Source organism: Mytilus californianus, unplaced genomic scaffold (assembly GCF_021869535.1).
Source record: "Mytilus californianus isolate M0D057914Y unplaced genomic scaffold, xbMytCali1.0.p SCAF_13, whole genome shotgun sequence".
Lineage (NCBI taxonomy): Eukaryota > Metazoa > Mollusca > Bivalvia > Mytilida > Mytilidae > Mytilus > Mytilus californianus.
The window spans coordinates 26,168,484-26,196,454 of NW_026262615.1; the positions used below are offsets into that span (position 1 = coordinate 26,168,484).

Below are 27,971 nucleotides of genomic sequence, written 5' to 3' on the forward strand. Positions count from 1 at the left end.
TTGTTTATATATAGTTTCTTTCACTCCACCGAATGTGATACCATATTTTTCCACTCGAAACAGTTAAATTTCCAATGCTCCGCAAAAAGATTTGTTCATCAGGCATGCTCGGCCTTTTTCATGACGTCATAATTGGAAATTCAGAGGAAAGAATATAGGACGTCGTTATTGAGTTGTGGCTTATAAAGAACGAAGATCAAACGAAAATAATTAACAGGTCAGGAAAAAGATAAATCAGCGAAGAATTTCAGAAATAGAGTTTGTACACGTGGTTAACTTCGCATCAACACAGCTTAGATTTAGTATAAACATGAGAACTGTTACGATTATTTTGATTTTAACAAAACTATTGATAAACATTTCCAAACATTATATTAAAATTCTATCAGGTCCGCCAGAAGACGTAGAAGACAACGAGAAAAGATGGCTCGTGGTTGGTATTTGTTTGCATAGTATTTTATCGCAAGCTTTACGAAAATATGTGGAGCCTGTTGTGACGAGCCTTTACAAATCACTTAAACTCTCTGCTCAGGACATCTTCGAACATATGGTGCAGGAAATGTCTATTTAAATTATGAGCCAATCAATAACAACAAGACAAATCATGGTTATCGTACAGTTAATTATGATTACAAAGTACAGAATGCAGTGGACCTGTCGAAGCTTTTCCTCCAAACAAACATGGTACATTATACGGCGTTTAATGAGTCGTGTGATTCTTCAGCTCTGCTTGGGATGATCATTAGCATCGACACGTTTCCTATTAATGTACAGACGGCTGCAAGGGACGTAAGGATATGCATATATATTGTTATTTAACGTTTTTTAAATTCTTTCATGTTTATCTAAATCTGAATATGCATTTCACATGTATCAGTACATTGATTTGATATGAAGACTATTACATTTTAATACAAGTGATTTTACCACCTGGATTTTGAATATACTATTATTCCTTCAGGAATAAGCACTTTTAAGATACCAATTTGAAATCTACACAACATTGTAAACTGATAAAAATAGCGGATTGCACTTATGATACATGACAATTTACCTTAGATAAAGGAATATTATTCCTAGGAGATTCCGATTTTGTATTTGTTTGACGAGTATGCGACTGAATTGTGAATTATCATTACGAATATCTCGTTGATATCTTTCGCTTCTCTTTTTTGATAAATCAATATTGCAATATTCATTCCAAATTGATGTTCATGATTAGCAATATCTGCTCTTGTTATGCATTGGGATTTTTTTTAAATTACTTTCTATTTGGCACTTTAGTTTAACGGAAGAATTATTGTATTAAATTTGTTAATATTGTATAGCTTGAGGGAACTTTAAAATAAAAATCATTCTTCCGCCATAGACCTTACTTTATTTGTAATGCAGAACTTTCAGGAAAAACAAATCATCCCTTTTTATTTTCAAAAATTGTTGTTATAATTAAGAAAATAGTGATAGTTTAGTCGATATCCTTATTATGTAATGAAGTATTCCTTACTGTAAACTAAGAACTGTGCGGATAGTAAGGATTTCTTTTTAACCCATGAAACAAATTTTCCCGCAACATCTAAGTTTGACTGGTTTTTTTTTATTAGGAACAGCGTCAGTACTTTATCCATATTAACATAGTTAAACTAACCTTCGTTCCTTTTTCTTTTCTTTGAACAAACAAGTTTGTACTTTTATAATAAGAATATGTATACATTCTTTTAAACTGAGTTTTACTGTGTTTATTGCTATGTGTTTCTTTGTTCTACGTGGTCTAGATGTATAGAGGGAGGTTTGAGATCTCATAAAACATGTTTAAACCCGCCGCATTTTTGCGTCAGGAGCCTCTGGTCTTTGTTAGTCTTGTATGTTTTTTAATTTTAGTTCATTTATATGTTTTGGAGTTAAGTGTGACGTCCATTTTCACAATTTTATTAAGGGGCCAGTGGTGGACCACCTCCGGGTGCGGGATTTTCTCGCTGCGTTAAAGGCCTATTGTGGGCCTTCGGCTGTTTTCCGCTCTTTGGTCGGGTTTTTGTCTCTTTGACCTTTTAACCATTTCCATTCTAAATTTTATATATATTTGGTATCTTCTCCAGGTTAGATCAGCTATCAGAAATCCTTGGGCTCACTGTAATTTCACGGAGTGGGATACAGTGAAGTTTAATTTGTCCTTACAAACAATTGAAGATTTGATTTATCTTCTTAAATTAAATGGAATTGATGAGAGTCAAATCATCAGAGAACTAAACAAATGGAGAACAAATGGTAAATATTAATTACAGTATTTTATTTGAAAATTAAACGTTAAAAAATTTAGATCATCTTTTTTTTTCTTTTTGACTTTTATTTTGTTAATTTTTATTTCGGACGAATCCACTTTCTTATTTAATGTTATAGAATAGATTATTTCATGAAGATTATCTTCTTTAATTTAAAACTTGTTTGTACTTGAGTGTTAACATCTTTTGAATTATGTTACGATTTGAAAATTAAACGTTAAAAGATTTAGATCTTTTTTTTTTTTTCTTTTTGACTTTTACTTTATTAATTTTTATTTTGGACAAATGCACTTTCTTTTAATGTTATAGAACAGATTATTTCATGAAGATTATCTTCTTTAATTTAAAACTTGTTTGTACTTGAGTGTTAACATCTGTTGAATTATGAAACATTTTCGTTCTTCACCGTCTGAAACAGTGTGTCGATTCTTTTTAAAACGTTAACAAATGTCATTAGCTTTAAACAAAAAATCGATGAAAAATTAATTCCATGAGAACTTTCATGAGGAACCGCCGAAAAGAAGACTTTAAATCCAAAGCTTCGTGGTGAGAGGCGAGGTTGCTACACTTCTGGGAATATTTGTAAAAACTCGTTGAGGGGTCCGTCGTTGAACTGCTGCAATGCAATCGATTAACCTTTATCAATTAAATCTACATTTCTGGTGTCTGGTCGACTTAACTTGTAGCATCTACCTATTTGTGTCAGTTCTAAATTTGATTTATTCCTGAAAATGTAAAACAAATATTAGCTACTGTACGTTATAAAGCTACAATCTATTCATTTATACACAAAATGTTTTCACTATAACATACGATTTCATGGAGATGACCGGATAACTGGTAACTATATCAAATAATTTGGACTATTACATTTTTTATTTTCCGTTGAATCCTATCACAAAACGATTCTAAAAATTATTTCGACAAAATCGTGTTAACATAAAACTTGATAATAAATGTAAAATATTCATTTATTATTTACAAATACACGCAATGTGTACCAAATGCTGTTCAGTTTTGATTGGTTATTCCTTTGATAAATGTTATATTATTATTAGGTACAAGCTTCTTCCAAGGTACAACTACTGGTCTTGAATTAGTCGAAAATATTCGGCAGGAGATACAAGCATTAGTGGAATATGCAGATGTTATTTGTAAATCAGGTGATACAGAGTTTTCACGAGTACACACAGAACTCACAGAAATAGGGAAAAAGTTGGGTCTGAATAATGAGAGGATCTTGAAACTTGAAAATGTAAGTTATAATAGCAAAAGAAATATATATTATCAATTACCCTTCAAATGAAATATAGAGTGAGGATCTATAGCTGTAAACGAGTCCTTTCTTGGAATATTAATGTTTGATTCATTGACACATGTTTGAACAAAACTGGTTGCTTGTTTATAAATTCCAGCAAACAACACAATCGTGATGCCTCTGAATACGGCCCGAAATTTTATCATGAGATTTTACTACTATTTGATACATATCATATTGAAAATATTTGGACATTTTTTCAATATATATGAACATCTTCAAGTACAAAAGATGTATAAATGAAGTAAAAGTCTATCTGAAAAGAAGTCTAATCAACTGAAAATCATGTTATTCTTACATCAGGATTTGTTTATGTTTTTGGTGTCAGAAGGTGCACTTTAACTTTGTAGTATTTGTTGTACTTTGAACTTGAAATGATTTGAATGGAGAGTAACATTACTACCGCAAATACTGTATAGTGGGTTATTTTCGCGGGGGGTTATTTTCGCTTATTTGACGGGTACGGAGAAATCACGAAAATGTATGCATACGTTCGGTAATTATTAATAGCTACAACTATCTTTGTAACAACTATGTAAACTATCTTTTTCCCCCGTTTGTCGGATCAATAATGGTTTATGTTAATTTAAACAACATAAATGCAAAGAAAATTGTTCTCTTGCTATCATGTGTTAACTAGTCAATTGCTTACATAATAAAGAAATTGATAATATAAGAGTGTATCAGGTATTTTATCCTTATTATTCATTTCCAAATTATATAAGAGTTGCAAGTCACCCATGATAATTTGTATGATCTAATTAGTACATCAAAGGTCCGGTCAATTTCGTAACTAATCAAAGAGGTACGAAAGATACCAGAGGGACAGTCAAACTCATAGATCGAAAACAAACTGACAACGCCATGGTCAAAAATAAAAGACAAACATACAAATAATAATACAGATGACACAACATAGAAAACTAAAGACTAAGCAACACGAACCTCACCAAAAACTGGGGGTGATCTCATGTGCTCCGGAAGGGTAAGCAGATCCTGCTCCACATGTGGCACCCGTCGTGTTGCTTATGTTGTTACAAATCCGGTAAATAGTCTTATTCGGTAGGTCACATTCGTGAAAAGGGAATGGTATTGTAGTTACGACATAAGGCACATATCCGATATCATCTGTGAAACGGTTATTCCATATCGGTCAACCAACTCGTGATGGCGTCCGTAAAATTTACGAAGGGAAATACAAGCCCGGGAATATCGTATCAATTGGGAGATATATACTCCGTATGCAGGCGCTGCTGGAATGTTGCTACATAGAAATGGAAAGTTCACAATTGGGAAGCTGAAATCATCTCTTTTGTCGTAAAGTTTTGTTTTCAACCGACCCTCATTGTCAATTTCTAGATGTAAGTCAAGATATGAGGCAGACTTAACTGTATCTGTAGTATCCTTTATCTCTAGTTCGATTGGATAGATTCGTTCAATATAGTCACCAAATTTTGTATTATTTAGTGAGAGAACATCATCTATATAGCGGAACGTAAAGTTAAATGATATTGCTAACTTCTTATCTTTCTTCCTAAGAAGTTCCTGTATGAAGTCAGCCTCATAATAATAAAGAAACAAGTCGGCAAGAAGAGGGGCACAATTGGTGCCCATTGGAATTCCAACAGTCTGTTGAAAAACACGTCCTCCAAACGTAACAAATATGTTGTCAATAAAGAAATCAAGCATCTTGATAATGTCAGTTTCAGAGAATTCTTTGTTTGAATCAGAGTGATTCTTTACAAAGTAGGATTTATCCCTCCCCAAGACAAGATACACAGGCAAATTTTGTTCACATAAATTTCACGTGAAAATCACGTGAATTTCACATGAAATTTTTCACGTGAGATTCACCTCAAACGAGCTTATACATGAAACTCACGTGAAATTTTTCACGTGAAACTCACGTTAAATTTACGTGAATTTCACGTGAATCGAGCTTTCACGTGATATTCACGTGAAATTTTTCACATGAAATTAACGTGAATCGAGCTTTCACGTGAAATTCATGATATTTTTCACGTGAAATTAATGTGAATCGAGCTTTCACATTATTTTTTTTAAATGAAATTAAGGTGAATTGAGTCTCAATCACACAAATTTCACAGTATTTGCGCATATTTTAGATAAGTAAATGCTAATCTAGTACACATTCTATTTTGATATATATAAATATTCTTCTTGGTCTTGATTGATTGATTGTTGGTTGCTTAACGTCCAGTGGCAAATATTTCATGCATATTCAGGACGATCTTGGTCTTGAGGATGTATTCATACTTCCATTCTATTTTACTGTCTCTTTGTATCTTAAATTTCTTGGTCCTAAACAATACAAACAATATTTATTCATCAACTCCAACTCACAATATCTTCAATGCAGCAGATAAGATGCAATAAAACCAAGAAGGCAAGCAAATATCCAGGGCACCATAGTTCACTCCTAAAACATTTTTTGTTGTATTCAAGTCTCAATATTTTTTTTAATTTGATGTATGGAAGGTGATTCATTTATAGAAGATGTATGCACTGATGTATATTTCATTTTTAATATGTACATGTGTATGTATAAGTCTTTTTGTGTTCATCAGTTTTGAGACATTCCAATCACATTATGGAAAAGTCTTACTTGCAAAAGATGCCAATTCTTCTTATGAGAGTTTTGAAGAAAAAAGGTAGTTCACCCTGCCACATACTCATGTACTCTGATCAATTAAACAGATCATGACATATTGTTTAGACACCTGTCTATTGTTGAGGACTGTTTGTTAGCACCTTAATGCCTTTCATGTGTTTTTGTTGTTGTGTTACTGTCTGATTGATTTATACCTCATATCTCATTGTATTAATAAACTGAAATAGAAAGTTCTGTGAAATATATTTGATATACCATATTGAAAGTCTTGCTGTTATTTACAACCATTTCCTTCTTATTTCATATATGGTTTTCAGTTTTTCATATTAACACTGAGCTTAAGGCTAAGTCAAAAAGAAAATAAATGTTGACAAACAACAGGCATATACCATTAAAAGATCTCAAAGTTTGGCTGCACAATAAGCTAAAAATTCTTGTTATTTAAAATATTTATATAAAATTCATTTTAAAACAAGCATTTTCCATTTTTAGACAGTAACTGTCATGTTGACACAATAATTTGAATATGAATTGTATTATATGCTGAAAGTACTTGTGGTTGAAAAAAAATATACACAATATTTAATTCCAGGTGTTTAGATTTCTAGAATGCACCACTCCAATATCATGACTACATGTTAGTAATGTTTAAATGTTCTCTCCTGCATGTAATTGCTACATGTATTTGTACACAAGGCTTCCTTCATACATTTGCACTTATCCTTCTAAGATGTTGCTTCAATGATAAAATCCTGTAGTTGCATAATCAGCCATAAACTCTTGGAATACATTTGCTGTAATAAAAAAAAACCCAGCATATATTATTTTGTAAAATATACATCAAATTAAATATTGCCTTACCATTCAAGCAAAAATGATAACATCAATTTAATATCCAAACTTACCGGGTACATATATATATATACTTTTATAAATTGTGACTTGGATGGAGAGTTGTCTCATTGGCACTCATACCACATCTTCTTATATCTATGTATATAATCATACATGTATATTGTGTGTCGGATAAACTGGAGTGGAATATTAATAGTTGTTGTTTGTTGCTGCACTACTTTTTGATTACCTCTGCTATGGAGGTTGTGGAGGTTTATAATGGTTGAAATTTGCCATGAAACCTGGAATTTGTAAACATTACAGATGAAAATCAAAATGCTGTGATCATTCTGATGATATAAACCTATTTAATATTAATTTCATAAAATTCTGGTAAGAATTGTACACAAGAGCCCTAACAATGCAATTTTCCAAATAATTAATGTTTCCAAGGGGCATAACCCTTTTAAAAATGATTGATTGGCACTGATTTTAAAACTTGTCAGACATTGTTGATATAACCAATCAAAATAAGTTTCCTAAAAATTTGACAAGAATTGTACAAGACATGCAAGTGAGAGCGCTTATAAGGCCAAAGGGATAGATGGACTCCAGGTATTTTTATGTCCCCACTGTTTTATGGTGCTTGTCCTAAAGATATAAGAATAATTATAAGTTTACGATAAGTATCAAATAAACTTAACATTACCAATGATTCATGAAAATATACTGTCAAGCAAATATTAAGGTCAAGTTCAGATAAACCAAGCCAGACAGACATGTGCACCTTACAACATGTACAATTATTGCATACACCAAACTAGAGGCTCCAAGGAGCCTGTATCTCTCACCTTATATTTTTATTTACAATTGATGCATGAACTAATGCAACCGTTATACTTTTGCTTTAGTTTCAGAGATATAAGTCAAAAACTGCATTTTCCCTCTATGTTCTATTTTTAGCCATATCTGCCATGTTTTTAAAAACTAGATACCCTAATGATGATTGTGGCAAAGTTTGGTTTATTTGTCTCTGTTGTTTCAGGAGAAGACTTTTGTAAATTAAAAAAAATTACGAAAAATTGTTAAATTTGACTTTAAAGGGCAATAACTCCTTATCAGGTCAATTGACCATTTTGAAAATAAATAACTCAGCCTTGATAATAATAAAAATGAATGGTTTGTTCTGTGGTAGTTTGAAAATAAATAACCTGACTTACAATGTATTGAAAATAACTTGGCAGGTCTTTTAAGCCATTTTATAAATGCTATTTTGAAGTATGAGATGGCACCAGATTCTTCCAAAATTCGTTTTTTTTATATTTTTTTCGGGAAAAACTTCCCAGATCTTTTAATAATATAAATATTAATGTATTTGAAATGTTTGAAAATGGGTTTCATTTCACTTGAGGTATATTGTCTCATGAACATTTACCTCACTTTAATTACAGGGCCATAACTACATTGAGGCAAATGCCTCATGTTGGAATTTTCAAAACAAAAGCTTGTCTTCATATCAAATTGTTTTCACGGCAAGTGTCTTGCAAGAAGCAAGTTCTGTTCACCCTCTGACATAGCCTCTGTTTTTTGAGATCCATTTTTCTCATTTATTTTTATTTTTCATTGTTGATTGTCTATAATGTTTGTCGTTTTGTGTTTTATCTGTTCCCGGGTTTGTCTTTTGTTCATTGATTGCCCTTCTTTATGACTATTCTATTAGTGTTGCATTCTATTTGTAATTTAGTAATTATGTTTTAAACTTCGAGTTTTATTATATTTAAGGACCTTTTGTCTATTACAAACTACTTTAAATTGTATCCCAGTTAGGAAGTACATCAAGTTGTAATTGAAATGTGTTATAAAAACTGACTTGACATAGTTATATCAATGATAATCAGCCCCCTCTTACCTTAATTTGAAAAAAACATAATTGACAGGTATAAAAGGTTTTTCTGCAAACGGAAACATTTTTTGCTTTGTCCTACATATTGGTCTTTTGATGTTGTCCCTAAAAACTAAAAGTCTTACACTGAATCTATATATTTTGCTTTGAGACCAGAATATTGTCAAACAAGAGGCTGTCAGAGAGACAGCAAACCAGATTTTCCTGCAGAGGTCGAACCCTGAACATTTGAGCAAGTATGGACACTACATTTAAACTTGAAACAGCTCTGAATTTGGATTGTGATTGAATATTTGACAAATCATAGGTTTGTGACACAAAATGAATGTAGTCAAAAAACTGATATATTTGAAATTGGACATTTAAATACCTATTATGGTCCAATATCCAAAATCTAAGTACATATTAGAATCAGCATATCAAAGAACCCCTAAATTCAATTTTTGATGAAATCAGACAAAAGTTTAATCTAGGACCCTTTGGACCTCAATGTGGACCAATTTGATAAGGAGCCCACAATCCAAAATCTCTCAATATATGGTTAGATTCAGCATTTCAAAGAACCCCATAAATTCAATTTTTGTTGAATCAAACAAAGTTTAATTTTGGACCCTGATTTGGACCAACTTGAAAACTGGGCCTAAAAATCTAATATTAAATAGAGTTTAGATTCAGCATTTGAAAGAACCCTATATATATATTTAATTTATGTTGAAATGAAACACAGGTTAATTTTATCCATAATATTTTCTGTGCAAATGGAAATAACTCAAACTGGATAAATAGTTCTCTAAAATAAGATATGAAGCAATTTTTCAAATTATAATCAATAATATAATAACAACAACCAGTGATGACTAAGTTCTCTAAAATTAGATATGATTTATCACTCAAACATTGTTAGAAACAGCATATCAAAGAACCAAAGAATTCAATTTTTGATGAAATTAAACAAAAGTTTAATTTAAGACCCTTTGGACCTCAATGTGGTATTATCTTATTAATAATGAAAAGCTCGACCGTTTACAAGTTCTTAAACAGGAGGGGGGTGGGGGTGACCAAAGGGGACTCACCTTATATTTCATTTGATTGGTTTTATTGTCCCATACAAGAATATATATGGTTTCGGGTTGGAGATCTTGACAATTTACAAGTTTTCAAAAGAAGGGGGTGGGGGTTACCCCCGAGGACTTTCCCTCAATTTCATTTGATTTGTTTTATTGTCCCATTCAAGAATATATATGGTTTAGGGGTGGGGATCTCGACCGTTTACAAGTTATCAAAAAGAAGGGGGGTGGGGGTTACCCCCATGGACTTTCCCTATATTTCATTTGATTTGTTTTATTGTCCCATACAAGAATATATATGAATTAGGGGTGGGGATCTCGACCGTTTACAAGTTCTCAAACAGGAGGAGGTGGGGTGACCCCAGGGGACTGGCCTTTTATTTCATTTGATTTGTTTTATTGTCCCATACAAGAACATATATGGTTTCGGGGCGGGGATCCTGACTGTTTACAAGTTTTCAAAAAAAGGGGGGGTGGACGACGACAACGTGATACCAATATACGATTTTTAATTTTTGCGGTCGTATAAAAACCTTAACTTTTTTTCAAGCAGTCGCTGAACCATTAAAATGTGATCTAACATGGCCAACCAATGCAACATATGAAGGACAGAAACATTGTAACAAAAGGCATCGGTATACAATTTATGAAACATCCAAGTCTACTACCCTATGAAATATACATTGTAAAGCTTAATAATACAAATAGTAAAACCCAACAGCCACTACCATATGCATGGACTTCCCTTTTTTGAAATTGCCTTGGAATTCAGTATTTTCATTATTGTTATACCATTAGGACTATTAATACTGTAACAAATATATATACATACCAGTTACATGTACATGTACTGTAGCTATAGGATCTTCTCTACGTCTTATCCCATCATTAATCATGTTAATTTCATTGAAACATATGATGTGTTTTACTTTTATTCCACTGACATCTGAGGAGCTAATTCTGAAAATTTAAATTCCTGTGATTATCATGTAAAACACCTGAACCTGATGCACTGCTTTTCGATAAAAATAAATTGGCAATACAGTTCTCTCTTGGTCATGTTGGTGAATATTTCAAAAAAAATATTTAACAAGAGAGAAAATAAGTGTCAGATTTTTTAAAAATTTATATTACCAATACTGGTAATTAGAACGTCACTAGTTTTCTGATTTGAATTGACATTAATTGTTGCTCCTTTTTACAGGATCTTTTACAGCTGACACAACAGTATGGTTTTGATCATTGTTGAAGATCATACAGTGACCTAAAATTTCTAACATCCCCTTCATTTCGACTGGCAGAAAGTTTTCTCATTGGCAATCCTACCCATCTCCTTATTTTTAAAATACTGAATATTTTCAATCTGTGACAATAAAATTTTATTGATTTAATATAAAGGTATTCTGATCAACACTATGAGGCAATGTTAAAAACACTCTGTCATTGTCAGCGATCAAATTTATTTTAACTCCAATGGCAATGTATTTGTGCAAGTCTCAAAACTAAGAACTGTGCATGTACATGATGTACCACAATCTGAATTCATACATATACAATGTACTTAATAAATCAGTGAGACATAAAATTCGTAAGGGTTCCGCGGAACCCAGTGTCTCGCCTACTTTTGCTGTAAATCGCAGGCTAAACGAAAATGAGATGAGGAAAAAATTTAATAAAAATATTCCTCTCAATACAATTTTTTTATTGTAAGAAGCTTCTATCCAAGTTTGGTAAAAATCCAGGATAGTTTATGAATCTAATAAATGTTTTAAAAAATTTAACTGCAGACTGTATGTAATGTGAACTGGAAGAAAAACTAAGTCCATTTATAAGTAAAATATGGATAAACAAGTACAAAATTTTAATAAAAATTTCCTTCTAGATACTAGCTTTTGATCATAAACAAACTTCTGTCTATGTTTGGTACAAATCCAGGATAGGTTAAGAAAGTTATTAAAATTTTAAAACTTTAACCACAGAGTGAATGTAATGTTTCCTGGCAGAAAAAATAAGTCCATTTATAAGTAAAATATGGAAAAACAGGATTTTTTTTTTAAATTTACTTCTGGATACTATCTTATGATCATGAACAAGCTTCTGTCCAAGTTTGGTAGAAATCCAGGATAGTTTGAGAAAGTTATTAAAATTTTAAAAACTTTAACCACAGAGTGAATGTAATGTTTCCTGGCAGAAAAAATAAGTCCATTTATAAGTAAAATATGGAAAAACAGGAATTTTTTTTTTAAAACATTTACTTCTGGATACTATCTTATGATCATAAACAAGCTTCTGTCCAAGTTTGGTAAAAATCCAGGATAGTTTAAGGAAGTTATTAAAATTTCAAAAAATTTAACCACAGAGTGAATATTTGTGGACACCGCCGCCACCGACGACGGAATGTAGGATCGCTATGTCTCGCTTTTTCGACAAAAGTCGAAGGCTCGACAAAAATGTAGGTCAAAAAGATATCATGCTGCATCATAATTTATACAATGCAAGTCATAATCATGTACATAATATTTGAACTTTATAATAGTAAAGAATAGATAGTCTGACCAGTAATAAAGCCACACAACACTGTGTGACAACAGTGAAATAGAATCATGTGCAAAACAGTGTAGCCGAGACCATTGATTGGCGCGCTAAAATATCCCATTGACATCATTTAGAACAATAAAGAATAAAATGCTCCGATGGGGCGCAGCTTGATACGACCGCAGAGGTCGAACCCTGAAGAGTTGGGGCAAGTATGGACACAACATTCAAGCTTGATACAGCACTAAATTTGGATTGTAATTAAATATTTTACACAGCATAGGTTTCTGACACAGAATGAATGTGGTCTAAGAACTTAAAAATTTTTAATTAACCTATTCAAACCATATCATTATTATTTGCTTTTATATATAAATCAGATTTAACCAATTTAAAATGGAAAATTTTAAAGAAAAAAAAGGAAACAAAAATCTCCCCCCAAATATTTTGAATCCCCTTATGATTCATCACCCCCAAACTCAATCCCAGCCTTCCTTTTGTGGTATGGTACCTTGCAGTACAATTTCAGAGAGATCCATACACTAACACACAAGTTATTGTCTGGGAACTAGAAAAATGCTTGTTTTTTGGCCCCTTTTTGGCCCCTAATTCCTAAATGTTTAGGGCAATTACCCCAAAACTCAAACCCAGCTTTCCCTTTGTGATATGGAACCTTGTAGTACAATTTCATAAAGATCCATACACTTACACACAAGTTATTGTCATGAAACTAGAGAAATGCTTGTTTTTTGCCCCTTTTTGGCCCCTAATTCCTAAAATTTGGAGGCAATTACCCCCAAAATTCAACGTCATACCAATATACAAATTAAATTTAAATTTTTTGCCCTTTCGACCTTTCATATATGCATGGGTTCAAAATAGTGCAAGTCTGAGGTCCGGGACCTGTCTTTTCTAGGACATGTAGGAGGGGACTTATTTTTAGATTACAAGTCATGAACCTACCATTCTTCATACAGATCAGATGCTTTAAACATGGCCCCTGCCTTTATGAAGACAAATTTGAAAACCAGACCCAAAATTAAAAATCCAAATATATATACACGGTTAGATTCTGCATATAAAAAAAAAAATCAATAATTCAATTTTTGATGGCATCCAACAAAGTTTAAGTTTTGACAATTTAGATCACAATGTGGACCAATTAACAGTCAGGGCCCGGTTGTTCTGAAATAACTGATTTGTGAATCACTCATTTAAGTACAAAAATGTTGCAAATAAGAAATTTTGTCAATTTGTAGTTTTACCAACATTTTAAACATACAGTTTTAGTTTATATCTAATTATCATGATTATTAGTAAAATTGAAATAAATGAACTTTCCTTTCTTAACAAATAATAAAATTTTACTGTTCACCATCAAAATTTCACTGTTCGGGGGTGTTGAAATTAGGGGGGGGGGGGTAATTAAAATAATAATAATTAAAGAAGTGATTTTTTTAAATAAATAGAGGTATGATACTTAAACAAGTGATTTTCATGTCAATATCCCAGATTCAGTACAAGGTTATCACTTGACATGACTGGACAGTCTATAAACACAGATGTTGGTTCTTGTAATTTTAGCAACATAATAAGCCCATGTATTATACATTTAAAGCTACAATAAATGAAATCACTTAGTTTAGTGATTTATTTGTACATGTACAACTTAAATTGGTGATTATTGAAGAGTGACAACTATTACTTCCAACATTTGTGGACATAATGTCACTTGAATCAGTGATTTAGAAAATCACTCATTAAAGTAAGTCCCTTGACTGATTAAAAACAGATCCAAATATTCAAACTCTAAAATACAAGATAAGTTTAATTCAGCATATTAAAGTACCTGAAAAATTCAAGACTTTGCATTCAACTTCATTGAAATTGGTCAAGAAATAGGTAACTTGTACAGTGTATTAGAAAAGTATTGTTTAGGCCCCTTAGGCCAGGGCTTTCTTATTTGTTGGTTTACGGATCCGCTGACCCTATTTTTCTGATTTGCAGAATAAAAATAAAATTGACATTTCATGCTTTTTATTCCCGCTGACCCTTACAAAAACCTTAATAAAACCTTATCCCTGAAATATAAATACAAATTTTCTTTTTTTATGAAATGCATCAAACACTAAAAGAATTGATAACACATTGTGTCGTATCTAAAAATAGACAAGTCAATCATAATTGACCTTAAAATGTTTGCGCAAATAATTTTACAGAGGAGCGAAACCTGTGTTTAAAACCAATTACAATAAGTTTGTTTCCCTTTTTTTTTTCATAAATCTGTAAGATGTATCATCTCATAGATGAAATGGACCTGTCAAAATGTGGAAGATTTCAAGTTAAATTATAGATATTCACAAACAATTTGGAATTTTCTTGTTTCATAGATAATAAAAAAAAAACGTCCATTTGGATATAAAAAATTGGAATGCATGACAACTCATGAATCTGATATCTTCGTCTTTCCAGTGGACAAGTCTGTTATGTTTTTGACAAGAATGGTAAAGCTTATTTTCGTACGATGTGTTTGCAATTTTCATGTATTAGTTTTCGCGCTTGAAAATCATTATTCACCAATAGAAAATGAAAGGATATGGAGTAAATATACATGGGACAAAATCGCACACAATACATAGAAAACATAGAAAATTATCAATGAACAGGGCTTTTATTCCTGTTCTTCATCTTGACAGTTGATGTATTGTCTTCCTGAAATTGGTGGATCTGTTTTTTCTTGTTCATGAAATAACGATTTAATTTGTCTATGTCCTTGGACATAACCCACCTTTTTGGAAATTGTATGACCTTGGACATAACCCCCCTATTTGGAAATTGTATGATGATGGCATGCATTTTATCCTGCAATCAGCTAACTAATGTACAAATAACAGGTACACAAATAAATTTTTGCTTTATTTGTACTTGTACAAGTGAAGTCTCCTGTTACCCCGCTTCCACGTTGAGCAAGCGGTTATGTGGATATTTCTTTTTGCGTACCAGTTCATTTTGGGGTCCTCTTCGCGGTCCGTGTTCAAACTATGTCGATTTCTTTGAATAATTAGAGACAATGATTTAGATTTTAACAACTAAAGTTTCAAGTTTTGGGCGTAAATTTCAGGATAAAAACAATATATGTACATTGTCGGAAAATATAAAATTTATTTGTACTCGCTACGAAACAGGAGAAAAGCTTGGCGAGCCTCGCTTTTCGTCCTGTTTCTAAAGCTTATACAAATAAATTATATATTTTCCGACAATGTACATATATTGTATATTTATGTTTATAACAGCTGAGCAATAATTAATCATGGAACTAGAATTTAAGCGATGACAAGATAGCAAACCAAACATTTTGTTAGTAAGGTGAAATATATTTTTTCTGTCTTGAAAGATATTATTTTTCTTTTTATTCTCGACCGACCGAACCAGCAAATTAAAAAACCCTGGCCTTACCATGCTAACTCCTGAATGGTTAAGGCCATAACCTTCCAAAATCAATCCCAACCTTCCTTTTTTTGGTATGAACCTTGAAGTTCAATTTCATAGAGATCCATAGAAATGTATGGGATTTGCTCATAATTGAAGGCCGTACCGTGACCTGTAGCTATTTACTTCTATGTCATTTGATCTCGGATGGAGAGTTGTCTAATTGGCAATTATACCACATCTTCTTATTTTTATATTATATTCAAATTAATGTATGGAAACCAGAAAATCCTAGTTTTTGGGCCCTAAATTCATTATTGTATATGCAACTTGTCATGGTAAAACTATACAACAATCATGATTCATTACAATTACCAAATCAATATCTCCAAGTATAACAAACAAAGAAAGTGAAAAACAGATTATTTGCCTGAATTTTCCAAGTCCAAGGACCATAGCTAATCTGCTATGCATAATGGCATTAATGCAAAGAAAAACATCTCAACAGAATAAATATTGAACTTGATCTGTAAATTTGTCATGGTAAAACTATATACAATGTATAAATATCAAATCAATATCGAGTTTCTTGTTTTGTATCAACTTTTGAGTATACATGTGTGTGTGTCTAATGAGTGTTTATTTTAAACGGAGTTTTACAACTGTGAACTGATCAGGTCAAAAGTTGAAAAACATTATCACTATTTCTGTTTATTTCTGCACTATTAAATCATTTATTTGAGTTACCTGTATTATTTTCGCGAGTATCTATGCGTTCATAGCTCCTTGATTGTGTTTGTCTCGTTAAATAAACAGAAACAAGTACTTGTTCAAGTTGTTGTCAGTTGGCTACCGGCGTCTTCTTTGCATCATTCATCTGAATCTTTCAAGCGTTTTAAAAACCGATCTCCGGTCCCGGATATCGTCACGAAGAATAGTTATCCATGTGCAAATAGGTACATGCTGGTTTCCCCATTCAATAGACCAATATACAATATTTCTTAGCATAATCAGCTTCCCGACTTTACTGACTCAATTCAGTTTTAAAATGATATTTACTGCTTAAAGTCCTGACTAAGTAAGACATATCAGAGACATATAATACAACGTATTATATGTCTCTGGACATATAAATGAACAAATAACAAATTCTTTTGTTTACAAGCATCCTTTACATAGGAGCACCCCTTTAGTAGAGCATAAAGTTTAACCCTTAAAACTATTTGATATATTTTAATATAATATAAACTATATTGTTTGATATAATTTCAATGAAGTTATTTCATTTAGTTGAAGAATATATATGTTTAATCCAATTAACAGCCTGTCTAATTGGCAATCATACCCTCACATTTATTACAGCTAAATAATATTAGAGACATTATTTAGTATATATGCCTCTGGTAATAATTTAATGTCAATCAATAATTTTCGATAACATACATAGCACATTAATGCATTTGCCTGGGACACTATATAGGACTTTAAATATGTTTATTATCTATAAATTTTAAAAGATAATTAAAAATATTTGAAAATTATACAGCATTTTTAGGTGTAAAATTCCTGGTTTTACATATTTCAAGACTAGTTTTTTTTTAATAAATAATATCAGATCTATCAAAGTTGTAAATTTAAACAACCATTTGCTATAAATTAACAAATTATTTCAGACAATCCTTAATTATCTTCTTAAAACATACTTATTAATAAGCCAAATAAAAATATACATTGGCGGATCCAGAACTTTTCATAGGGTGGGGGGCACTAACTGACCTAAGGGGGGGCCGCTCCAGTCATGCTTCAGTGATTCCCTATATAATCAACCAAAATTTTTCCCACAAAAGGGGGGGGGGGTGGCAGAGCCCCCTGGATTCGCCTATGATATATGTGTGGTTCCACTCACCGTTACCCTAACTACCCTACTTTTTAGTCTCAATAATAGCCTACCCTAAAGATTTTTTTGTAATTTTTCATTAAGCACTGTTAAGTCAGAATGTTACTCTCATAGACTCAATGTAAAAAAAAACACAACATAAAATTAGAATAAATCCCTACCTAGCTACTACTGAAATTATAAAATTAATATTTAGTTTAAAATTTTTCCCATTGATTGACAAACCCTGACAACTCATTAACTCAAAAGGAAAAATTGAGAAATCTTGATCATTATAAAAAGGTTTATAAAATATTTTGAAGTGTACCAACACATAAATTGCAATCCAGTTGATACACATGCAATCCCTGAGAGAAGATATTTTCTTTTTTCTTCCTTTTTTTTAGATGAGGGAGTAGTTAGCATTTACCGCTTTTGTAATACTCATTAAATCAAACATTTTTCATATTTCTGAAAGCAAAGCAGTTTTAAAAATATACTGCACTTCCAATATATATACTTTGATAAACATTCAATTTTACATTTATTGACAACATTTGGCCCAATAAAATTCTTTTCAGCACACTTACATATTTTTATTCATATGTCCTATTGTTAAACTAATGTGTGGTTCAAAGCTCAAAATTGTACTTGACTTATAAGTTTGGGGAAAAGTTTAATACACAGCAAAAAAGGGAGATAACTCAGGTTTTGAAGTAACTGATATTCAATTCATATTCATTATCATTTTTTTTCTTTGCAATTATGGAAAGTAATGGATCTTAATTACAGTAACAGGAATCTATTTCTTAAGCTGGATTTACCTCCCATATTTTATGAGAGGACAAAAACAAAGAAAACTTTCAATGTGTGAAAGAAATTAAGTTTACTGATAACTAATAATAGAAATATACTAGCTGATAAATCAATATTAGCCCATCAATATAATCTAGGTATCTAGGAATTTGAAATCAAAGATACAAATTCTACCCTTATTGCTCTACTAGAGATTAATATAAACAGTGACAGAAAATACAACTCAAAACCAACACTGATCTTTTTGTAGTTGCATCTAATCCAAGGGAGATAATTCATGTGAAATAAAAAGATAAATATTAATCATTTGATGGTTATATGTCCCCCTTTTATGTAAATTATATTAAAATGCTAGTAAAAATATTCTCCTGAGTATGTTTTTAAAATGTTTATTGTGAAATTTTGTTAGAATTTGTTAATTTTTGTATTTCAAACAAATAAAATATCTATATTCTTATTCTAATTCTTCTTCAATAATTATTTTTACATTTTGGCGATTATGTCAAAATGGCAATAATTAGTGCACACACTTAATTATTTTAAACCGTGATTTTATCTTGTGCAAAACCAACCACGTAAGCACATTATATAAAAAATTAGCCTCAGTCAGATCAAATGAATTTCACGTGAATTTCACATTAGTCAAATCATGTGAAATTCACGTGAGTCAAATCATGTGAATTTCATGTGAGTGAGATCACGTGAATTTCACGTGAAAAAAAGTTTATGTGAAATTCACATGAATTTCACATGAGTTTCACGTTAACAAGTTCACGTTAAATTCACGTAAGTCAGATCATGTGAGTTTCACGTGAATTTCATGTGAATTTCACGTGAAAACTGTTCACGTGAAATTCACATTAAAAATTCACGTGATATTCATGTGAGCAAAAATTCACGTGAAATTCATGTGAAACTCACGTGAATTTTACGTGACTTTCACGTGAAATGAGACTCACGTGAAATTCACGTGAACAAAATTTGCCTGTGTACTTGTATCTACGTTCGCCATTCTTTTTAATGAAACAAAGTAATACAAACTCTTTCAATTTGTCTTTTAGTTTGGAATGGGGAATACTTGTGTAAAGTGTAGAAAAGTCAAATGTTTTAATACTATTGCAAGATGAGAGAGTCTTAGATGGTATGCACTCTAAAAGATCAACCGTAATCTAAATACCTGTATTCTATTGATTAACTTTATCAAAATATAATCAATAAATAAGGCGTCATGCAGTTAAAAGAATCATTTAACCATAACACGTGTTAACTGCAACCATTTCAGTATCCGCCAAAATATTTAATTGGGATTAAAATATCCACCTGAATAAAAACCGTCAAAATTTTTCGTATACTTTGTTGCCCCTTAATCGCGAATTTTTATACCCGCAAAAAAAAAAAAAAACCCGGTATGCGGTATATCGAAATTGAAAGTTTGTCGGTGGTTATTTACTTTTAATCAAAAGCTGTTGCACTTAATTTGCATTATTAAAAAGGATAGATAGCCTTATTCGTTTCGAATTCTAATATAGAAAACGCTATATATTTTACAGTACAAATTGTATGACATTTTCTGCATACATTAAGGCGACATTTAAGTGAAAGATAAAGCATATGCATTGACTAAATTATCATTGATTTTTCTGTTTACATTTGCATTTCTGTCATCTTCGGGTTTATTGTACTATGTATTATTAATTATAGGATTTATAAAAAATGGTGCAGGCAATTCTTGTGCAATCAAAAGTTTTACATAACATCGTAGAAAACTTCAGATGTGGAAAGAAATCAATAAGTGAGGCACATGTCGAGTTGAACATTGACTGACATTATTTGTTCCCATACATGTTTTATTTAAGGAGGCTCGAGGGTATAAATTCATTTTTTTTTCTAAATATAGGATTTCGCTATTATTTTGTATAAATGAATTTTATCATATACTTAATAGAAAAATAGAATAAAACAATGGGGTCACCGTTCATTTAAGCTCACAATCTGCCTTCGAACGAAGCATGCGTTTTTGTTAAGGTACTTTTGTTCTGTGGGAGAGATAGAAATTATATCGAAATAAAAAAGAAATCGGTTATATTTTACAATTGTTAAGTCTAGGTACAGTTTATTTGAAAAAAAATGATAAAAAATATAGGTCACCGTTGAGTTTAAAAAGATAGTTCAATTTTATTGCAAAAAATGGCATTTTTGCACCAAAGGGAGATAATTTGGAGCTTTTTCAATGATATAAACATTTTAAAGGTCATCTGGGGTCAAAACAAATTGATTTGTTTGGTTGATTTTTGTTCCATATCATAAAGTAACAACTAACAGTGTAATAAATCAAATTTGTAATGAAAAACAAATGTTTAAAATTTTGCTGAAATTTTTGTATATAAGAACTCTATTTGTTGGCGACAGGAAATTGAAATTCACTTCAACTATAGTGTCTTCATTTATTGTGCCAACCGGACTAACTGAAATCTAATTTTTTGCCAATGACATTATACTAGTATATCTTGTGGTTAACAATATTGTAGCCCTGTAACTGTAAAAAACAATTCGCAATAGTCCCTTAATAATTTCCATACCGCGTTAACTGATTCATCTTCTACATTTCGGGTATAAATGTTTTTCAATACAAGTAAATCCATCCGTTGTTTCTGTTATGGGAACCTCCTATCACTGCAAGTGGCAACGCATATTTTCCTGGCGTCCATCCACAGGTCACCGCCACTCTGTCCTTTTGTATTAAAATGTGTTTATGTACCTTATCAATCGTCAAAGTGATGAACTTATATAACTAAATAATATAGGACAATGTTGCTGATTTAAAATCACACCATTCTGGCCATTTTGTTTTCCACATAATTAATATAAACATTAATCACCAAGTTCCTGGTCGAGTCCAAAAACGATATCAATAGTATATGCCACATGAAGTTTACGGTTGTATTTAAAAAAACCATGACAGAAAAATTTTGAAAGCAGAGAAAACTGTGCATCACAGAATCAGCATGACTTTATCACATGATAATACGAATACTTAACATTCAAACCAAAAATAAAGGCTTAGGTATTTTAAATGAGTCAGAGACACAGTCACTGTGTTTTAGTAGTTTTATGACATGGCATACACTAACTTGGTTTAGAAAGGTGCATATGTATTACAAAAATACATAAGAACCTGATTGACCAAATTTTGATATTAGGATAATAAGGTTTAATTTGGATTATGCTACAGCAAGGTTATTATGAAGTAAGATTGTTATCCTGATTTCAAATGTTTTATAGTCGCCTTTATGTGTTAATTGAGTTATACGCCTAATACGAAGATCGGAATTCTAAAAAAGAAATGTGTACTTTTATAAATCCTGCAGTGTTAACTGTACAGTTTGTGTCATGTTTTTTGTTTTAACCATTGACCATGGCTTTAACCATGGACTCATCTGACGATAAATGCATAGCGAAGATAATGGCCCTGTCAACTTACCTTATATATACCTGAGCATATAACTGTATATAAAAGCTAGTATTTATTCTTAGATTTGGATTACAGCAATACTTTCCACACGTTTCTTAAAAACTTGCCGGTACATATTCACATAATTATATAATATGTCAACGATTTGTTTCTGCAAAATCTTCCACATTATTGTCTTAGTAAGTACTTGATTGCGGCATGTTCATTAGTAATTTAAGCATCAGGAAACGGGATATATTAAGACAAAGAGGATTCATATAAATTTCTGTCATAACCATATGATGAAAGTCAAACTTATCTGCATATTTATATCGTGTATAAAGAATCAGCTGCAATTCAATGGTTTATTTCTTTGTTAATATAATATGTCTTTTAAAGAGCTAGCTTCTGCATCCCGCTGTCGGGAATTATAATGTTAATTATTTTTCGACATTAACAGTAACTGACAGACTCCTTTTACTTTGCAGACTGTGGCCTCACAAGGGAAGACATTATTGGAATATGAATCCTTATATGGTCTGTTTAATCATAAGATAAACAACTTGAAAGTTTAATTTCTGTATAAGCCTTAAATAGTTCAAATATGTCAAAACCTAAACACGTTTTGTAACATAAGAAAAGACAAAACCTCATTAAATGGAAATTCTGAATTTCGAAAATTAAATCAATAATTAATAAAAACAAAATCGATATTTGTTTCTTCTAGAGATTTCAGTTTTACATTAGATATTTTGCCAAATTTACCACGATGTAACTACATATATGGCTAATGATATTATATGGGGTTATGATAATTCACTAATTAAAAGAGGGACGAAAGATACCAGAGAGACAGTCAAACTCATAGATCGAAAACAAACTGACAACGCCATGACCAAAAATAAAAAGACAAACAGACAAATAATAGTACAGATGACACAACATAGAAAACTAAAGACTAAGCAACACGAACCCCACCAAAAACTGGGGGTGATCTCAGGTGCTCCGGAAGGGTAAGCAGATCCTGCTCCACATGTGGCACCCGTCGTGTTGCTAATGTTATTACAAATCAGGTAAATAGTCTTATTCGGTAAGTCACATTCGTGAAAAGGGAAGGATTTGTAGTTACGACATAAGGAACATATCCGATATCATCGGTGAAACGGTTATTCCATAACGGTCAACCAATTCGTGATGGCGTCCGTAAAATTTACGAAGGGATGATTTCAACTTCACCATTTGGAACTCTTGGCTTAATAGCTTCCTTAAAGTTAGCAAGTACCCAGGATACAAGAAACAAGCATCAAAACTTTGGTTAAAAGTAATGTAATGATAAAAAAGAACAGTACTCAAAACACAACTCATGAAACTTTTGGGTGTGGCCAAAATTAAGCTATTTAATTGACATGACCGTTAATAATCAAGTGCTTTTGCAGATGCTGATATTCCCGAAATTGAACGATGGAAGCAGAATAGTAAAGATTTTATCAAAACAGACATTTTTACTGATATATTAGAAATATTTGAAGACCAGCATTGTGTACTGTTATCTGGAGTTTCCGGAATGGGGAAGACCCTTACTGCACAGAATTTAGCATTGCAGTTATGCTATGAAAAGGGATACAGAATAGTACCATGCAGTAATGTTAAAGACATCAAAAATAGATTTAAAAATAATATTCGTCAAGTGTTTTTTATAGATGATATTTTTGGGAAATATACAGCAAATATCAAGTATATTGAGAACTGGATGAGAATTGAGGACTTTGTCAAATATATTCTATCCAAGGGACTGTCAAAAGTATTAGCCACTTGTCGTACAGAAATCTTTAAACAGGAAAATGTTCAAAAAGTGATAAAGTCATTTCAGGAACCATTTGATTTAACAGGGAACTATTCATCTGAAGATAAAGTCAAAATAGCCCGAAAATATCTCAAAGAGAATGACAGATTGTTAACAGATATTGTAATAAAAAAAGAATTTTCCCCATTAATGTGCTTTCTATTCACTCAGCATGACGTCTTTGATGTAAATGAGTTTCTAAACAGTCCATACAAAATGTTTTCTGATGAGTGGGATAAACTGAAAATTTTTGACAGAGAGAAACTCTGTGTATTATTACTTTGTGTTATAAACAACGGCACTATCACCGAAACTAATTTTGATGTAACAAACAATTTAGAAATTAAGGAAGAAATGAAATTTAAAATCATTTTTGATTGCTGCAGATTAGGACGTGACACATCTCTCTCAGCAATTAAAGACAAACTGGACGCTTGCGTTGACACTTACTTTATTAAAGTAGATAAAGAATACAAAGTTATACACGATAAAATGTTTGACTTTTTATGTGATTACTTTGGTAAATCATTAGTCGCGCCGATTCTGAAATTTGCAGATGATAAATTAATATCTGAACGTGTACAACTAGAGTCACTACAAAAACCACATGGTGATTTTACAATAATTATTTCTTCGACTGATGAACAGAAATATTTAGATAGGCTTAAATTGGACCTTAAAAATGGAAAAATACATTGGTGTTTGAACAATGTGCAAATGAGATACAAAGAGTACAGAGAAAAGTTGTTAGATGTTATGAAAGATATAGATGATGACGTTAAAAGGAGATGTATTGATATCAAGGATGACAATGGGATTAACGCCTTCATCATTTCGTGTATGCGTGGTTATGAAGAAATTGTTGATCTTTTTATTTCTGTGGGGGCTGATGTTGATGCACAAAATGGATGGTTCACGCCATTGACAGCTGCGTGTCGGGAAGGACATTTACGCACGGTCGAAATCCTACTGGGTAAAGGATCGAACTTAAACGAAACTAATAAAAATGGCGAAACACCAATTTATACTGCATGTTTTGGTGGGCATTACAGTTTAGTCAAACAACTAATAGATAAACATGCTGATATGAATAAAAGAAATAGATATAATCGCACACCCTTGTACGTTTGTTGTTTAAGTGGTCATGAAAGCATAGCACGACTTTTGATTGAAAAAGGAGCAAATGTTTGCGAATGTAGCGATTCACTAGTAGTTGCTAGCCATGGTGGCTATGACAAAATAGTTGAAAAACTGATTTTAAAAGAAGACTGTTGTATAAATAGTGTCGATATGAACGGGAAGACTGCTTTATTTATTGCATGCGAGGAGGGCTATACAAGGATAGTGAAGTTAATCATTGATAATAATGCCGACATTTTTACAGTCGATAATGATGGTAAAACGCCACTTCATGCTGCCTGTTATGGTGGACACAATGATATAGTCAGAATGTTGATAAACAAAGATGCAGATGTAAACATGCTTGATATGGATTTAGAATCACCTTTGCACAAAGCTTGTAGGAAAGGCTCTGTAGACTTAATACAAACACTGTTGGAATATGGAGCAGATATCAACCATCCGAATAGAGACGCACACACCCCTTTACATTTGGCAAAGACAGAGGGTAAAATTGTGGATGAACGCATTTTGAAACCTTTAGGGGAAGACAAAATAGGACCAAATAAAGATTCAAATGTAAAAGAAAACAGAAAAGATAAACTTCAGATACAAGACACTACCAGCAATTTGATTAGAAATGGATGGACTCCTTTATACGAAGCATGTGTACAAGGAGACATAGAAACTTTTAAGTCGCTGATCAAAAATAGGGCAAATGTAAACATGCAAACGAACTTTGGTGAAATGCCTTTGGTTGCTGCTTGTCAACAAGGCCATGGTTTCTTGATAAAAATGTTACTAGAAGAAAGAGCAGATATTAATCAAGCGTTGTATTGTGCTGTTCAAAAGGATTGTGATAGAGCGGTTAAAATTCTTTTATATAAAGGGGGAGATTTAGGCTATAAAGGAGTTGATGGGAAATCGCTCATAACATTGGCATGTAAACATGGTTCAATTAAGGCAATCAAAATTCTGTCAGATCAAGGTGCTGATTTTACAGAAAGAGATGTTAATGGGAGAACATTGATACACGTTGCATGCGGTACAAATAGCGTCGAATTACTCCAGTTTCTAATAGACAAGGGCTTAGATCTTAACATACCTGATAAAAATGGAAAATTTGCGCTTTTTGTGTCAATATATAAGGGGTGTTATAATGTATCAGAATTTCTAATAGAAAACGGTTGTTCTATAGCAATACTAGAGGAAGACACAAAAACTGCTTTGCTATCAGTATTTGAAGCTGGAAATAAGGAGTTGTCCAAGTTGCTTGTATCTAACGGTCACACAGAAAAGTTATCAAACTTTAATGAAACTATGTTATATCATGCGTGTAGGTTAGGTCTGTGTGATAAAGTAAAGAGTCTCCTACAAAATGGGACTGATATTAATAAAAGATATAAGTATGGATACACCCCTATGATATTGGCAGATATTGGTGGAAATGATGATTTATCAGAGTATCTTCAAAATCACATATGCTTTGACAATCATAAAAAGAGTACTCTATTCTCTCACGAAAGTACAAGAATAGGATATATTATGGAAACAGAGGATTATGCCATATTGAACCACGATCATATTAGGAGAGAGCACTATGAAACTGACTATAGATTGGAAGAACTGTATGAGGCATGTATAAGTGGAGAATTAAAATTACACATTTATGAAATGTTATATAATGAGGTACAGGTTAATTGTTTTTTCAGCCCCAACGAACCCTATGTATCCACTTGGTTTAAACAAACTCCGTTGTGTTTGGCATGTAGAAAAGGACATTTGGAAGTAGTCAAATTATTGTTAGAATGTGGAGCAAAAGTAGACTTGACTTTTGAAGAATATGGTTTTCAAGAAGATGATGGTTTATCTCTGACAATTCGATATGGATATACTCCATTGTTTGCTGCATGCCAACGAAAATATTATGAAATAGTTGATATGCTTTTAGAAACAGGAGCAAACTTAAATAAAGCTTTGTATGACGCATGCAGAGAAGGTTACTTGAACACTGTTACATTTTTTCTACAAAAAGGAGCGGGTGTTAATTCAATTGGTCGGTTTGGTCAGACAGCTTTGTATGGTGCGTGTATTAGTGGACACTATACCATAGTTGAATTTCTGATCGATCAAGGGGCTGTTACTGATATAAAGATTCAAAGAACAAGTATTTTAAACGAAATAACATGCCTTCATGCTGCATACTTGTATGGCAATCATAATATAGTACAACTTTTAATAGATAGAGGGGCTTCTGTTGATACAGTTGATCGTTTTGGGCGAACTTTGCTTCATAAAGCTTGTAGAGACGGAAACGACAAAATTGTTAAAATACTTATTGATAAAGGGGTTGATATAAATGCCTTTGACTCGTACGGCTCTACAACTCTCATAGCGTGTGTATTACAAAGTATTGAGGATAATCATGGGGAATTTTATTTCCATCGTCAAATGGAAAAAAAAAAGTTATATAAGGATTTTGGTCAACTGCATGAAGATTATTCCGATCAACTATACGAACATAATGATCATTTTGGATCTAAATACAAAATTCTAACCGAAAATCACTATAAAGTCATTCAGCTACTTATTGAAAATGGGGCCGATATTAATAAGGCTGATAAAATAAACAGAACACCATTGTCTTTAGCTAGGAAGATCGGGGATATGAAATTGACTGAAATGTTGTTACCTAAAACGCTTTTACCGATTGAAGAGAACAATGTGCAGGGATGGAACCAGGTTTCTAGAAAAAGGAGGAGGCGAAATTCCAAAAAAAAGTAAACACTAGTAAAAGTGAAGTTAAACCTTATTGGCTGATTTTTAGTTTAAAATGATATATTTTGCATTTGGGAGGGGGGGGGGGGGGGTC

General features: G+C 32.0%; 2 protein-coding genes and 1 long non-coding RNA gene across 3 annotated transcripts in view; 2 read left to right on the forward strand and 1 right to left on the reverse strand.

The window, feature by feature from the left end:
• LOC127723428 (uncharacterized) overlaps nt 1–27,971 on the forward strand; it is a 102,991-nt gene that overhangs the window by 16,359 nt on the left and 58,661 nt on the right. The window lies entirely within an intron of this gene.
• On the forward strand, nt 536–27,956 carry LOC127723429 (serine/threonine-protein phosphatase 6 regulatory ankyrin repeat subunit A-like). The gene is made up of 5 exons (XM_052230052.1): nt 536–789; nt 2,094–2,262; nt 3,335–3,531; nt 22,626–22,674; nt 23,574–27,956. Exons 1-5 carry the CDS (start codon nt 682–684, stop codon nt 27,881–27,883), a joined length of 4,833 nt encoding a protein of 1,610 aa, XP_052086012.1. The 5' UTR covers nt 536–681; the 3' UTR covers nt 27,884–27,956.
• On the reverse strand, nt 6,458–17,066 carry LOC127723441 (uncharacterized). The gene is made up of 3 exons (XR_007992079.1): nt 16,742–17,066; nt 10,863–10,990; nt 6,458–7,020 (listed from the first exon to the last, which is right to left on the reverse strand). It is a non-coding gene; the product is annotated as an uncharacterized LOC127723441 (long non-coding RNA).